The sequence below is a fragment of the Lepidochelys kempii genome, chromosome 3, assembly GCF_965140265.1.
Source record: "Lepidochelys kempii isolate rLepKem1 chromosome 3, rLepKem1.hap2, whole genome shotgun sequence".
In the NCBI taxonomy this organism is placed as follows: Eukaryota; Metazoa; Chordata; order Testudines; family Cheloniidae; genus Lepidochelys; species Lepidochelys kempii.
In genome coordinates, this window is record NC_133258.1 from 46,864,070 (window position 1) to 46,881,139 (window position 17,070).

Sequence of the window (17,070 nt, forward strand, 5' to 3'; positions counted from 1 at the left end):
TCCTGGTCTATCCCCGGTAAAGACCAGCATACAGACAGACCCAGACCCTTTGTTTCTCTCCCTCCTCCCAGCTTTTGAAAGTATCTTGTCTCCTCATTGGTCATTTTGGTCAGGTGCCAGCGAGGTTACCTTTAGCTTCTTAACCCTTTACAGGTGAGAGGAGCTTTCCCCTGGCCAGGAGGGATTTCAAAGGGGTTTACCCTTCCCTTTATATTTATGACAAGCCCTGAATAAAAGAACAGATACAATGCAGAGAAGGGTAGAAAAAAGCTATGTCCATGGTTAAAGGAGAGATGCTGGTTTTTAAAATGAATCAAAATGATGGAAGTGCAGGTGGCCCACTAGAAAGGAATGTAGTTTCCTGTGGTAAAATGGTACAAGAGGGCTCCATCATTTAAAAAAACCAAAACAAAATAAAACAAAAAACACCACAGCCACGATGATTTGATAGGCAGTATTTTTAAAGAAGATCAACATGGGCTATCTTGATGAAAACACCATGTTTCTTCACCCTATCTCGTTCCAGCTTCAATCTCTATGAAATTCCCTAGCTAGCAATACTCAAGATTTCTCAGCCCAGATTTCCCGCTGTCATAGAAGGAGGCCTGAGGTATAGAACGCCCCACAAGAATCTCCTCACAGTTTTCTCCCTAGGTACATTTGTCCCTCCATTTCACTGAGGAGCATTTGCCCCTCCATGCTGCATGAGATTCCTCCATGCAAAAATATTAACCTGGTCCCCAGGTTTCATTGACTCACTACTGGGCATTCCATTGAGCATAGGAAAAATACACGTACCACTGCTCTTAACCCTGACCTCCTGCGGAAGATTCCAAATCCTTCTGAGGAGACTCAGCAAGATCTGGGGCAGGGAACAATCAGTTCTGTGAAGGGGTGGCTAACACTCTCTCTCTCTCTCTCTCTCTCTCTCTCTCTCACAAAGAGAGAGAAAGGGTGTAGTCTGCAAAGAGGAGCCCTTTCATGTCACTGCTACTGGCTTTAACAGCAGCTACTGCCCAGACTTCAGAAAACAATCATGAAACTGAAAAATATGCATTAACTGCATAACACAGGCCCAGATACGTTTTCAAGAATGTCCATAATTAATAAATGTAAGGAGCTGTAGGAGAAGGTGTTCAAAATGTATATATGGCTCAGACAGTGTAGCCTAGAAGACAGAGAACTGGACTGAAGAGCTCTGGAGACCTAGGTTGTATTCCCTATACTACCACAGGCAAATCACTGCTCTGTGCCTCTTTCCCCATCTGTAAAATAAGAATTATGATACTTACCTCCTTTGTAAAGTGTTTTGAGATCTACTGATGAAAAGCTTTCTAGTAGTATTATTAATCCATTGTGCCCATCTGGATAGCAAGCAGTGCAAGGCCAGAGCCCCAAATGCCCTATTCTGGCCAGGAATATAGGCTGCCAGTGAAAGTATCCAACTGTGGAATCTACAATAAATACAGGAACCAATGCAAAAGAACCACTAATTCAACATGTGATTCCTGGTCAGCTTTGGTCCATGGTCGGTGCTGGGCTACTTGAATTATAATAGAAAAAAACTAAGGATTATTTTTTATTAAATGGAATTGTTGCAGAAGAGGAAGTTACTCACCTTGGGCAGTAACAATGGTTCTTCAAAATGTGCATCCCTATGGGTGCTCCACTGTAGATGTGTTTGCTTCCCTGCGCTGCTGATTGGAGAACTTTGGTAGCAGTGTCCTTTTGGCCCACACATGCGCTGTCTTCTCCTTGTGCTCGGCCATGAGGATCACCAGTGTGCGTGTGCAAACCTCTCTCAGTTCCTCCTGTAACGCAGAGTCCTGGACAAGAACTCTGAAGTAGAGGGGAGGAGGGTGGCTGGTGGAGCACCTATAGGGACACACATCTTGAAGAACCCTTGTTACTGCACAAGGTGAGTAACTTCTTCTTTGAGGGTACTCTACTGCACGTGACTCCCGAGCAGTATCCCCAGTGGGAGGCTGGGGTTTCGGAGTTGAGTCTGTTCTGGATAACAATACTTCAGAGCTAAAGCTAGCACTGGAAGCAGAGTCCTGGTAAGCACAGTGGTTTCTGTGAAGGTATGCACAGACGCCCAGGTTGCGGCTCTACAGATTTCTGAGATAAGGACATTCTTTAGGAAGGCGACAGAGGAGGAAACCGACCTTGTGGAGTTGGTGCAGATTTTGGATGGAGTTATTATGTTGTGAACCTGATAGCCGTGTTTGATACAGTTCAAGACTATTTGGAGAGTCTCTGGGCCGATATTGCTGCACCTTTAGACCTTTCCACAATGGATAGGAAAAACCTTAGGAGATTTCCTGAAGACCTTTGTCCTGTCCAGGTAAAAACTAGGGCTCTCCTAACACCTAGCATGTGCAGTATAGCCTCCCTGATATCACGGTGAGGTTTAGGGTAAAAGGTCGGGAGGTGAATCAGTTAGTTTAATGTGAAAAGATGAGGTCACCTTGGGGATGAACTTCAGGTGTGGTCTGAGAGTAACTTTGTCCGAAAACAATATTGTATAAGGGAGATGTGCCATCAGTGCTGCTATTTCCCCTATTTTTCTTGCTGAGGTGATAGCCACCAGGAAGGGCATCTTCATAGACAGATATGCAAGCGAACAAGTAGCCATATGTTCAAAGGGTGGCCTAGTCAGGCTCTTTAGTACTAGGTTTAGGTCCCATGTTGGGGTAGGATGTCTGGGTTGAGGAAAAAGTTTTACTATACCCTGAGGAATCATTTTGTGATTGGGTGTGAGAGCACTGGGTATCCCCCTACTTGTTGATGGAAGGCTGCTATGACCACTATGTGAGCTTTGAGTGAACAAAGAGGTAGTCCTCATTACTTGAGAGTCAGTATATAATCTAAGACCATTGGGAGAGTAGCAGATGTCAGCAAAATTTGTCTGGAATTACACCAGACCTGAAACCTGGCCCACTTTTGCAGGTAAGTACGATGGGTAGCAGATTTTCTACTGTGTAGTATAGTTTCTGTACCTCCTCAGAGCAGGACCTTGTATGTGCTGGAACTGTGAAGGAGCCAGGCCTTGAGTCGGAGTATCTGCAGACTCAGATGGAGAGCACATCCTTCGTTCTGAGAGAGGAGGTATAGAGTAGATTGGAAAGAATTTGGTGGGCACATCACCAGTTGTGACAGGTAATGGTACCACATCTGTCTCAGCTAGGAAGGAGCAATCAGTATGATGTTTGTTCTCTCTCTTTTTATTTTTAACAGGACTTCCTATAGTAGAGGTGGACCAGGCTACCGTGTAGGCTGCATCAAGCACGGACTGGAGCACTGTCTTGGCCACCAGTTGTCCCTCAGTAACAATGGCCCAAAATGTTCATGGTGTGACTCCAGGAGCTGATCAATAAACGTGTTTAAGCTTGGTATAACCGACTTAGCCATGTTTTGCTGCCAGAGCTTGATAGTTTGTAATTCAGAATTGCAGTGTGGTGGAGGAATAGGCCTTTTTCCCCAAACAGGTTGAGGTGCTTCTAATCCCTATCACAGGGGGTGGAGCTCAACTGATGTTGGTGACCCTGTGAATTTGCTGCGTCCACCACAATGGATTTAGAGGTGGGCAGGAAAAAGAAATTCCATACCCTTAGCCAGGCTACAATATTTCTTACTGGCCCATTTACAGGTGGGCATGACCAATGTTAGGGCTTGCCATATAAGTTTGGCTGAGTCCAGAAGGGCTTCGCTGATGGGGCAGGCTATTCTGGAGGAATAGGAGGAGTGAAAGATATCCAAGAGTTTACTATGTGTGTTTTTTACCTCCTCAAGGGTATCTGCAGTGTGTCTGCCACCCTTTTAGCTAGATCTTGAAACAGCCTGAAGTCATCAGCTAGGGATGGTGGTGAGGGCATAACTGCCTTGTCTGGAGAGAAGGAAGAGATATTGGTCTATGCTGTGACGACTTCTTCGAATCTGCCTTCCTTTTTCTCCATGATCTCCTCTGGAGGTTTAGAGGTGCCATCTGGTGACTCCTGGTGCAGGTCCAGGGAAGGCTGAAGAGCTGCCTCCATGAGAAGGAGTTTTAGTCTCAGTTCTCTGTCCTTCCAAGATCTGAACTTGGCAGAGACCACACTTTTAGGAAATGTGGTTTTCCCAGAGGCACCAGATACAGCAGGAATGCTTATCCATTACAGGGATGGCCTACTTGCATGAGAGGCACCTCTTAAAGCTCAGTGAACCAAATGTATTGTCTGCTGAGGCAACCTCAGACAAAGGGGGAAAGAAGTTTTCCCTCCCCCGCAAGCTCTACAACTAAGAGAAAAAGGACTAACTAACTATTGAAGTGCTAAGAGAGAGATAATGATCCAATGAATGGACTGTTAATAGCTCAGTCTCTAGCCGGGGTGGTTGAGAAGGAACTGAGGGGGGTTTGGCCATGCATGCTGGTTAGCAATGTGGCAGAGCATGAGGCAGGGACAGCACATGTGCGGGCCAAATGGACACTGTTTTAAAGTTCTCCAAACGGCAGTGCAGGGAAGCAAGCACACCTCTACTGGAGCACCCCTGGGGACACTATTTGAAGAAGATTGCTGTTTACAGGGCATGTGTTTACAGATGTAATGCAGCAATCACAGAGAAGCCTCTATAATATACCAGGGACAAGTACAATATATCAAACTCTTGATATGCACAGACCAATGTGTGAACAAGAAAGTCAGTACTAATTGCAAAGAACTTTATTGACAAAAGCCTGGATTCAAGGGATCCATATTTTGAACTGTTAGAGAATCTCACAGCACCCAAAATGCTTTATTTGGATCAACAATTCAGAGACTTATGAATAAAGGACAAAAACCTTATTGTCAATATCTTACAAGCTTCCTGAATCAAAGAAAATTAATTACGTAGCTGTTACAAAAGAACTCAGGGAAAGGAAAATGGAACAGAAGAAATATATTTTTAAAAAATGCCCCGTTACCTCTATTGCAAGTGGAAAGGAATGTTAGATTCCAAATAGAACGTGGCTGACAACCTACCAAGGTAGCGGCTATAACACAATCATCAAGGTAACAACATTTGGGGAGGGGCAAGGACTGTTATTTACTCTAGTTTATACAGTGCTTAGCACAATGGGGTCCCAACCTCTTTGGCTTCCAGGTGCTACCACAATAGAAGTGTTAAATATGCACTCAGAGGGCCAGTTCCGACCCTGACTTAGATGAGTAGGGCTAAAAAAGAAAAGTAAGTAATGTGTACTAGAAATGTATGGTAGTAGCTGAGATTTTATAACAATGATATTAACCATGGGTGGCAGATATCTTAGGCTGGAGGAGGCTGTGCCTCCCCAAACAGCCAGGTGTGGCCCTGCCCATGCTCCACCCCCAGGCCTCCCCAACCCACTCTGCATGTGGCTCCAGTCCTCCTGGGCAATGGCCTGTCCTGCCCGCCCTTCTAGTGCTCCAAGGCTTGGAGGGGAGGGGGAAGACATCGGCTGCCTGCCCTCCTGGTGCTCTGGGGCTGGGCGGGACTAGCCTGGGGCAGGGGCCAGTGGCCACAGTGAAGAGGGGCTCTGGACTCCGGCAGGGGGGATGGAAGGGGCGGTGGCTCAGGTGGAAAGAGCAAGGCTGGAGGCTAGCCTCCCCATCCAGCGGTTCACGCACCGCCCATGGTATTAACATTATGAATAAGATAAGGATTGAGGCCCAGTCTACACTAGAAACTTACATCAGAATACCTGTGTCGCTCAGGGTGTGTGAAAAATCCACAATCCTGAGTGACACAGTTATACCAACCTACCCCCTGGTGTAGACAGTGCTATGTTGACGGGAAGGCTTTTCCTTTTGACATAGCTACTAGCTCTGATGGAAGTGAATTAACCATGCTGATGGGAGAAGCTCTCCCATTGGCAAAGGACTGTCTTCACTGAAGCGGTACAGGGGTGCAGCTGCGCTGTTGCAGCTTTTTAAGTGTAGACCTGCCCTAAGAGTATAAGTGGCAAATGGCTCTATTGAAGTCATTGAAAATACATTGATTGACACCAGCTGAGGATCTGGCCCATACATTTTAAGAGAAAATATATATGTTCTCTCTTTTTGTTTTTAGCTCATTAGGCTTATTAGGTACCCGCTGTTTTTTTTCAGTCTCTCAGGATGATGAAGAAAGTAAAACTGATTAAAATGGGAACATACTCTCTTATGAATCCTGAATGGAAATGGAATGACCGTAGACATTTACTTAGTATTTTTGAAAAGACAGACATGTGGAAAGTGTTACATCAAGTACTATGGGAAAAGGTGTGGTTGAACATGTGTGTTTTAAAACCCAAAGGTATATGTATGCATTTATTTGGAGTCTGTGAAAACAGTAATGCCAATTGCCTCTCCTCTCAAACAGAGGAAGGACTAGGAAGGAATTTCCAGAGCATATTTTTCCCCATCCTTCCTTGTTTCTGCTATATTTTGACTTCAATTGCTGTTTTAGTAGCTTAGAGAGTTGTAAAACTGTGATTAATACTGTACATGGTTCAAATAATAATTATGTCTTTAAAGCAACAAAATGAAAGCCATTTTGCAACACATGACAGTATTAAGACACAAAATTCAGCAAACACTATCCTCAGTAATGGCCATTCTCTTTTGTTCTAGCTTTTAAAGAACATGAACTTGACTTTCCAGTATAACATGGCTCAGAATCAAAAAGCATAGCAGAGCAAATTAGTATTACAGGTTTATTAGATCTTAAAATATAGAAACATATTCCAACAGCACATTTTAAAGAATAATATAATTTTCAGTTTCTTATTCTCAAAATAGTACACCATTATTCAAAAATATATTACTTAATGTACACCAAATTCAGTTTCCATTACATTTTATTTAGAATAAATTGAATTCAAAACATCATAACCATCTACCCGATTCATAAACAAACCCATAACTTTTCTGAAAGTATCCCCCATGCAGTTTAACGTTCATTATCTAAGTGGTCCCCAAACAGCAATTCATTGACGAAACTTTATTAATATACCTTATTGTACATGAACTGCAATTAGACATAGTTATGGAGGTACATAAAGTATAAAATAATAATTGAAATGTAATGTTTGGAGAAAATGCTATGACTTAAAAAAAAAACACCCTGTTTAATTTTTCAAAAAGTTAAGTGTATGTTTAACAATTTAAGACAATATTCCGACAGTGAGATAAAATAAATTAGTTTCTGCAAAACACACACACACACCTGATTATATTATTCTGCAATAGTCTGTGTTTTGTGGAATGTGCATTAAATAACCATAGAAATCAGGATTTAAATGAAAAGATTCTCTAAGGCATAAGAAATGGGCGTGTTCTATTCATTTTAAATAACACTCTAATATAGCAATATGTCTACTGAGGCAATTCCCAACAAAACTATATAAAATGATGACTGGTTGTAGAGACGGGAAATCAGGACCTTCTATTCTCCCATAACAACATGGGGATATTCAATGAAATTAAAAGCTGGTAAACTGAAAACTGATAAATGGAATTACTTTTTCACACAATGTGTAATTCAACTGCAGAACTCACTGCCAGAAAATGTAATTGAGGCAAAAAACTTAGCAAGACAATAAAAGGGATTTGACATTTATAGGGTAAAACAGAAATATCCAGAATATAATAGTTACTGCAAACAAGTTTTGGAAGAGATAGTAAGATTAGAGATTAGGAGAGGACCTACTGTGCACAGAGATTATCCTAAAAACTGCCGTATAAGATTTATTTCACCTTCATCTAAAGCACCTGCTGTTGGCCACTGTCAGAGACAGGACACTGTACTAGACTGACCACAAATCTGACTACGTATGGCAATTCCAATGTTCCTAAATGCCTTACTGTGCACCAATTATCAAACCCAGCAAGAAAAGGAAGCTAAAGAAAACAAATTCCTTCCAGATTTTAATCTTTTACACATTGCATACACATATTAATTCTTGCCCATATGGTAAGGGAGCTCAGGTGAGTGTGGAGGGTTCTTTTGTTTTTGTGGGGGGGGGGGGGGAGGAGAGGGTTGTTATTCAACATGAAAAAAAATCGGCTGCCGTAGTGTTATAGATAACAAACTGACAATTTATCGGAGGAAAGAACGTTGTACTACAAGGTTTTAGCGTTAACTTGGAAAGCTCTAGGCACAGACTAAAGCCTCTCTCCACAGAATTCCTGAAGCTTTGAGCCTTTTGCAAAATTCCACAAGCCAAGACGTAACATGTTCCTCCAGTTACACCGATTCTGTTAAAGAAAATAGCTATAACAATTATGTGCAGTCTTTCAGCTTCTATGTTCTACCGACTGTTTGTTTATTTAAACACGGTTCAACATTTCAATTTGTCTAATGGACTAGAACTTCTAAAAGAAAAATTGTGTTTCACCAAGGATTTTTTCTTCAGTTTCTTTTTTTAGTGCCTTTTCTAAATAAATATCCCAGTATATATTTCATTTGCACAACATAACCAAATGTATTCAATTTCCTTTAACAACATAAAACAATCACAGGAGTTCTGGGCTTTCTAACTTAAAAAAAAAAAACTATACAAAGGTCTTACTTTAAAATGTTGAAATGGACAGAAAAAGGTCTCAGTGAGATTGATTGCAAACCAGCTTGGGAGGTTCTCCGACATAGTAAGGTGACCCATAAAATAAACTGTTTTGAAATTTCACCCATAGAAAAGAAACGATATACCTTTAAATAAATAAAAGCTACTATATACATTACTGTACATTAACTGAGAGATGAAATGAAATGGAATAAGTTTAGGGATGCCTTTTCACTAGCAAGAATTGCATTTTGACTTGATTACAATTCTGAACAAACACTGGGCTTGATTTTTTTCTTGTTTTTTATTCTAGTGGCAGCCACACGAACGCACCACCATATTTCTGTATTTTTTCAAAATAACATTGGAGCTGTCATCAAAGTAGAGCACTGAGATTGCATTCAGTTTTGTAGGTGCACAGCATGGCTTAGGTACATGATCAGGGAACATCAAGTGAACCTGAAAGAGAGAGAGAGAGAGAGCGAAATTGCTTATATATCCAAATAGAAAGGTGTAATGGCAAATCTATGGAAAACACTTCTATTCAATTTGCAGAGTTCTGTAGTTTCCGCTTTCTTTCATTTAGCAACTTTCATACAAAACTCACTTCCAGAATGCTCTACTGATTTACATAATAGAGTTATACAATAATAGCAGATGGAGGGATAAATTAGGAGGAATAGCCAAGAGAGAAAATTGGTTTTCAGATGAGATTTGAAAAAGAAATGGAGATAGGTCCTGGTTAAGGAAAGCTCTTAAACATGTGGTTAATACCAGCACTATTCAGGACAGAATTTGAGCATGTGCTTAAGTCCCTGACTTTAGTTACTAAACTGTCTTCCTGAATCAGAGCCTCAATGGGGAGGGGGAAAGGAAGTTTGTTCCATACAGTAAATGTAGAGGCGAAAGCTCTCACACAGAATGTCTGGATTCCATGAAGATTCTAAGAACATGGTTCTTTTAAGGTTTCTATTGCCTTGGCATCAGTGATTCCATTGAAGTCAATGTCAATTTTGTCAAGGGGAGCAGAATCAAGCTAAAAGTTGGGTGTCAGATGCAGGGAAGGGTAAAGAGAGGGTATTCTCTGAGGTAGGCTGCGGTATTCCAATGGAATGCTAAATAAAAGAGAGGTTATTTTGAGCAGCATCTCAAAATGAATGGAGATATCGTGAAAATAACTGAAAATAAGGGCAACTAAACATACTTTCTCTATCCTTCCAAAAAAGTTGGAAGTGATATTCTACACGGCTGGATAGCTGGAGACTGGGGAGGCCAGAGAGAAGGGAGCTGTGATATAGAAGGTAAGAGACTATTACAGTACGGATGAAGACTTCAGCAGTAATGGATTTCATTTGTATGCGAAGTCTTTTAAAATCTGTTATAGCCATCTTTCTAGCAGTAATATAAGCCTATGGTCTTTGCCAGACCAATAACAGTCTATCAGGAAGTGATTTTTATGTAACTGTTACCATGAGAAGATCTTTCAAAATGAGCAATAATAAATCCCAAAGTAGCAGTTTAGTAAGGATGTAAAGACACACACATTTCAAAACTGATTAACTAATGACAAGCAAAATATTGGAGAAAAAAAATTGTCCTCCTTCTAAGCAGATGTTCACCCAGAGCCAGCCTCTGGATTCTATCAAGCCCACAGCCACCAGCATCCCAATTCTGGGAACCCCGTGTGGATGTTTGGGCTAAATTTGGCTTTCACTAAATACATTTCTTGCCTATTCTACTGTAAAGATAGTTTTGAAAATGTAAGTTAGTCATGAGGATTTGGAATTTGCCGCAGTGATTTTATCTCTACTGCGCCTACAATCTCTACTCAGAGCCATCCAGGGTCAGCCTCCTGAGCCTTTGAACCCCCTAGCTTTTGAGTTCTGTGATATTTTAGGGATGCCACTCCTGCTGCTGAAGAAGCTAGTGTCTCCACAAGCTACTCCCCGGCTGCCTGCCAGTGAGCCAGCTCCTCTTTTAAGCAGCTAATTTGGCCTCCCACCACTATAGGACAGAGAAGGGGAGCAGGTTTGACAGTTCAGCAGCGAGAGTGGCAGCTTGACCAGCAGGATTAAATGCAGGATTGGAAGCAAGGAACTCCTGCTCATGAATTTTGGCTCTGAAACTGACTGCATCTGTGACCCTGGTCAAGCCACTTAATCATTCTGCCTTACTTTCCCCATCTACAAAATGGAAATAGTAACTAGAGATGGAACCAAAGCCAACCCCTGTATCTGAACACAGCCATACTTTCAATGTGCAATATCCTGATTCAAATTTTACAATCTCTAATAATACTGATACTAGTATTTGTACTGGAGTGAGGATTCACTTTTTAAAGGTTTAAACAAGTATTATTAGGGTGGAATTTTCGAAAGCATTTGGCATTGGCCTAACTCTGCTTCCTCTGAAGTCAATAGGAGTTTACACACAGATGTCAGTGGGAGCAGAGTTAGCTCTACTCAAGCACTTTTTTGACTCCTATGGATACACCTTCGAAAAAGCAGCTTAGCCCCACGTGGAAATGAAGATGTGCTGGACCAAAGATTGTTACAAAACGAACCAAAACAGTCAGTTATATTTGGAAGGGTTTCAAGGAACAATCTCGTCCCAAAACAAAGCTGCTTTTTCAGAATGGTGCAATCACCATGGACAGGAATTGATTACATTTGGATTGGGGGAGAGTGTATGAATAATTGTTTCCCGAACTCTCGCTGTGTGAACACCTTGAGTATACAGATTATTTAGATTTAATTTCAAACAAAGTGTTTGGCTACTGCTGAACACTTTTGTACTTTTAAGTGCACATAAAGTGGCTGGCCAGCTAATTTATGTGCACTTAAAATTCAATTAGCCCCATGGATATTTGGCTGCCCAATAGAATGTGTGTGCAGTACAATTTGAACCCCCTGCCCTTAAGAAACTAGCTATGGGGGATTTCAGTAAAAGCTAGGTGCACACATGAAAGTTGGACTGCTATGTTTTATCTTGCATGACAGATAGTTCCATGAGAGAAACTGTAATCTAAGGTCTCACTGAAGCTTGGCAACTTTTCTAGGCAATCTTTGCCATAATAGCTGAAGAGAAACAACAGTTTATTATTGTAAATATGCTTTTCTTCATCATCACGTATGTGCATTGCCTTAGTTCTTGCCAAAGAGCATTACTTTCCCTCTCCAAATGAATCCCTTTCCCACCGCCCGTTGCTTATTTCCACCTTTGACTCCCTCCCCTCCTCCTGTCCCTTCTGCCTCTCTGTATAGGATCTTGCTGGCTTGAATGTTGGGATGGAAGGATATAAGGTCATTGGCTCTGTAGTTGGGGACTGCTGGGGGTGAGGGGATTGAATGGTGGGAGGAGAAGAGGCACATTTAGTGCTTGTTAAAAATGGAACTAACAAGAAATGTGCCTGCCATGATCCCAATCACCTGCTTGTCCATTGAAGCCATTTCCCCTGTCATTCATCGGTCTGTCTTTTAATTTTCTATGTTGTGCAGAGCACGGGTTGTATCCTCAGCTGATGTAAATGAAAAATAAGAGCCTAACATTGGACGCCTATGTCCATATTTAGGCACATAAATAAGTTCCCTAGTTTTGTGAATTGCTGAGCACCCAGTAGCTCCCACCGAAGCTTTCCTAGGGGACTGTTCCAGCAAATGTAAGTCAGAACATCCTGTGGCAGTCCATCTTGTGTGGGGGGCTGGCTTGACCCCCAGCTAGAACCAGGACTGGGAGAGTTGGAAAGGCGGCTGTAAGGCTCTTCCCACTTCAGCTGCACCACGCGGAGAATCAAATCCAAATGGTACTATATTTCTAACCATAACTGGTAGCCAGGCACACAGCACACTTCTTGCTTGCAACTGCATCAACTCACACATCTTAGATGAAAAGGTATTTTTCAGCCCAGTCAACTGATTGAGGCTTTTCCGATAACAGCTGAAAATCGAGAGCTGCTGTGCAGTACAGGTCAAAGTTACCAGAGACTGTACTGTGAATGTTGATGAGGAAGTTCAAAAGCTGCATAAAACACTTGGAAGCAGGAAGGAAGCCCCTCTTTGCTTTACATCAGCACAGCAGCAGATTAGCCACTGGGTCAACGGGACCCTGGCCAATTGGGGGACCCCCCCAAAATGGGCACCCCAACCTTGTTCCCTGGCAGGAATGCCAGGTGAGGTGGGGGAAGCCCCTGTGCCCTGATCTTGGCTGCAGCCCCGGGACTGGAGGAGCTCTAGTTCCCTGCCACGGCCTCAGGGCTGGGGCAGCTCTCACTCGCTGCTGCTGCCCCAGGCGTGTGGCTGGGGGAGGGAGAGGACAGAGCTTTTCCAGTCATGGGGCCGCAGCGGGGAGGGGGTGGAATGGGGCAGGGCCGTGGGAAGGGGCAGAATAGGGTGGGGCTGTGGGCAGGGCCGCAGACAGAAGGAGCAGAATGGGGGAGGGAGTAGAGATGGAAGGGGTGAGGAGGGGCCCCCACTTGCTCTGCCCCAGGGCCCTATGAAACCTTAATCCGCCTCTGCATCACCAGAACCTGTGACACAGTCTTTTTCATGCATTACTGGGTCAGAAACCGAATGTAAATATATAAAACAGGGCTTTCTGGGCATTTCATCCACTAGCTATTGCAATCACGAATGCTTTTGTACAAGGGTGTAATTTAAACAAAATTAATCCAAATCCAATAAAATTAACCGCAAACCAATAATAATAAACTGAGAGGAAGACATAGCTCCCTGTCCCAAGTTATTTGCATGTTACAAAATATTTATGACACAGACATACCAGAGTCTGAACTATGGCATGGTTTGTAGCATTCATGTGGGCGTTGAGTGGAAAGGAGCATTCTCCATCACAGTAGAATGCAGCGTAACCCTCTGGTGCGATTATCCAATCCTGAAAAATAAAACCACAAGCAAAGTAAATAATAACAAACACAAACACTCTCAATCCTTCCCAATTCAATCAATTGAAAACTGTATCACTGTCATTCTAATTTGGATCCAGGATGACTGAATAAGGCATATACAGAAATACAATATTTTGGGGGGAAAAAAATGTCCAAATCCCTTTTCCTTCAAAATCAAGATGAAAATTGAGTTAAACCTAGAACTATGCACTGAATACCCCCAATCAAGATGAAAATTGAGTTAAACCTAGAACTATGTACTGAATACCCCCAACTAACCAACCGGTGAGGGAATTTAGCAAAGAAATACATTGAAACTAGCCTTTAAAATACTTTTCCTCCCACTTTGAAATTCTCACAGGGGTGCTGGAACAATTTGTACAGTGCGGGTGCTGAGAGCATTGAACTGGTATATAATGGAAGCCACTTCATTCTGGGGAGTGCTGTGGCACCCCCTGCACCCTTAGTTCCAGCACCTATGAATTCTCAAGTTATTTCTGGTTCACTAAAAGCATCCCAAATGTATCATTCTCTGACATATCCAGTGTCATTAATCCCGATGATTTGTTTGAGACGAAAAGTATTTATGGTCTCAGGAGTTGCATGGAGGATGGTGGCATTAGTGATGTCACAGAATGATCAACTTTGGGGGTCTTCACCAAACCATAAAGCAGATAATTTTTCACAGAAAGAAAAAGGTATTTTTAAAAGTTTAGTTAGAGAATTTTTCTTGGCTGAATTCCCCCATGGCCCAGCTGAGGTGGGGAGGCAGGGGGGAGCATTAAGCACATATTTTGGGGGTTAACCCAATTTTCATTGTAGTCCCATTCACCATTAGTTTCACGGATCCATTTTTGAATGGTTATACTTGGTTAGGTGCTTGCATTATGAGATTATCTATTCTTTTTATAAATATGTATTTAGAGAAATCTGAGCTAAACAAGCTGCAACATTTTCATGAAATAATAATATTTTACATTTCTGTGACACCTTGCTTTGCCCATGATCTCAAAGTCCCTTACAAATGATGGGCCCTGTTGTGGAAATAATCTATGGGAGAACAAGTACTTGGAAAACTCTGAACACGCATGTAGTGAGGAAGGATGGTCCAGAAGACAGGCACTTGCTTAGGAATTGGGAAACTTGCAGTCAAGTCCCTGCTCTGCCACAGACTTACTGTGTGACCTTGAGCAAGTCACTTACCCTCTCTGTGCCTCAGTTCCCCATTTGTAAAATGGGAACAACAGTAGTATATTACCTGACAGGGATTTTGTGAGGTTAAAACTCTCGGATACTACAATAATAGGAGCACTATAAATAACTAAGACAGATATCTAGAAGCTAGAGAGTTTCCAAAGAATGTTGAGGGTGTCAGGGCCTGTTGCTTACGGAGCTGGAAGGGTCCTTGAAATGCTAGTCCTATAGCTGCGCCATGAACCACATACAAATAGTATAGGGACACCATAGAAGGCAGAGGCATTTGTGCAAGAGTTGCTATGTCCACATTCCTACTCAGATCCTCATCACAATCCCACCACATGAGCCATGAGTCCAGTTCTTTCTTGCCCTAGGCTGGCCTCTCCACCCTCCAAGGAGACTGCCAGACTGAGCAGGAAAACAAAGGAATTAACGTTAATGGCTTTGGTGGGAATGATGCCACAGAGTGACTCTCCTTTAAACCACATAAAGGAACTTCTGCTGAGTCAAAAGAAGCTAATGCTGCTTGAGTTCAATCCTCCTTGTCAGTTTTTTTGCCTTTTTAGTGGTGTTTCCAGTACTTTAATCCCCTTTATGGCTAACATTGGAGGCAGTTGACATAACCCTAAGAACAATGGCCAAAAATTTAAAACTTGGGTGCCTACAGTTAAATATCTATATCCATATTACCCACTCAACTTCTGTTTATGCGCTTAAATATGAATTTAGGGCCCTAACATAAGCCAATTTGAAAATGTTAGCCAGTTGATTCTTTCTGGCCTTATAGCTAAGACCAAGTACGGTATTAGAGGCAATTAAGTATATGCCACAGCTCATATTTAGGGATTACATCCTGACTATACCGAACAATGAACACTTTAGTTTTAACATGAGTGTTTTATATTATTTATAGGAATCACATCAACCATCACTGAAATGAAACCACCTCTGGGGTATAATGTTGCAACTGTTTAAGAGCGCACCACAGTTCTACACATCTAGGAAGCAAAAATGAATTCTGTATTAAATTGATATTGCAGAGGGAATTTAAGTACACATGGAAACCTGAAGTGTGTTATCGAAATCAGTTGCTGATGGCCTTCCCATTATTTCCTTAATAAAATATTTCCTTTGCAAACAGCTGTTGCTTCCCTGGAAGAACCCAGCAAAGCCTCTGTCTTTTGTTGCCTTACCTTGCTTTCATGGCCCCATAGGCACCATCTTTTCCATTAAACTACGACTGCATAAAGGGGTTGCCGTTGAGTGATTCAGAACACCTTGTAGGGGCTGAAAGCTCTGCTTCCACAGGGCTCCAAACCCAGATGGTATAATTCTCATCTGTCATTACACAGCAAGTGCAGGAACTAGAAAGAGACTCAAGCCAAATCTGGATCTGGATTTCAAATACTCCACAATTTAGCCGGGGCGCTGGAACAATTTGTATAATGGGGGTTCTGAGAGCCATTCAACCAAACTGTAAACCCTGAAAATGATGGAAACCACTTCAAGCCAAGGGGTGCGGCAGCACTCCCAGCACTCCTAGTTCCAGCAGCTATGAAGTTTAGGGGTGTTCAGACCTGGGATTTTGGTTTGATCAAATATTGAAAGAGGGTTGAGTGGCAGTATTCTGATGCAGATTCAAACCCCACCACCACCAGTGTGCAGAGGGTGTTCAGATCTGGAGTAACGGTTAGGGCCTATCCCTAGTAAAACCTATTAATTTATCAGGGCTATAAAACTATTTATGCCTGGGATATTTCTCTCACAGACTCATCAGCTATTTTCCCACAGGGCTCAGTGGGCTGTAAACATGAATCGCTCTATAACTGCTATCAAAGGATTGCATATAGGATCACACATCATTACCAAGTGCACTTTGAGAATTCTTGCCTCTTCAGTGCAGCACCAGTTACCACCAGGGAAAATCCCTCTACAACAGATGGCAGATTGTAAAAGAGATTATAGAAATTAGCACTGATAGGAAAGAGCGTTGGTATCCATACCTGCCATCCCAAGTCACGGAAACTCACATAAAGTTCATGTTTTTTACAGGCTTGCTTTTGTTCACTTGTGTTGTAATCTACAGAAAGAAAAAGACACTGTTCAGACACACTGCTATGGAAGACAAGATTCAGCTGTTTTAAGTTCCTTGGCAAACTTGCACAAAGCAAAGGAACAGAAATACTCTACAGCTAGGGCTGGTCCATAAAGTCAATATCATTTTTTGAAGTTCTGAATCCCCAATCTCAGGCTGGCATAGTTTGCGTACGGAGCGGAAATGATGCATTCAGGATTAGGGGAAATAACTTTTTATGCTGCCTAGCTGCTAGCTATCGAAGTAGCAGGTAGATGTAATTTTGCAAGCTGGAAAAAAAACATCAAGGGCCTGATCTAAAACTCACTGAAGACAGTGGGAGTCTTTGCACTGGGC

General features: G+C 42.3%; 1 protein-coding gene across 1 annotated transcript in view; it reads right to left on the reverse strand.

Moving 5' to 3' along the window:
• Positions 1 to 7,619: 7,619 nt before the first annotated feature.
• Positions 7,620 to 17,070, reverse strand: part of BMP5 (bone morphogenetic protein 5) — a 72,112-nt gene continuing 62,661 nt past the window's right edge. The window contains exons 5-7 of the mRNA XM_073335124.1: positions 16,643 to 16,719; positions 13,319 to 13,429; positions 7,620 to 9,001 (exon numbers count right to left, since the gene is read on the reverse strand). Coding sequence (XP_073191225.1) covers positions 8,852 to 9,001; positions 13,319 to 13,429; positions 16,643 to 16,719 — 338 coding nt within the window. The 3' untranslated portion in view covers positions 7,620 to 8,851. The remainder of the gene's footprint in view (positions 9,002 to 13,318; positions 13,430 to 16,642; positions 16,720 to 17,070) is intronic.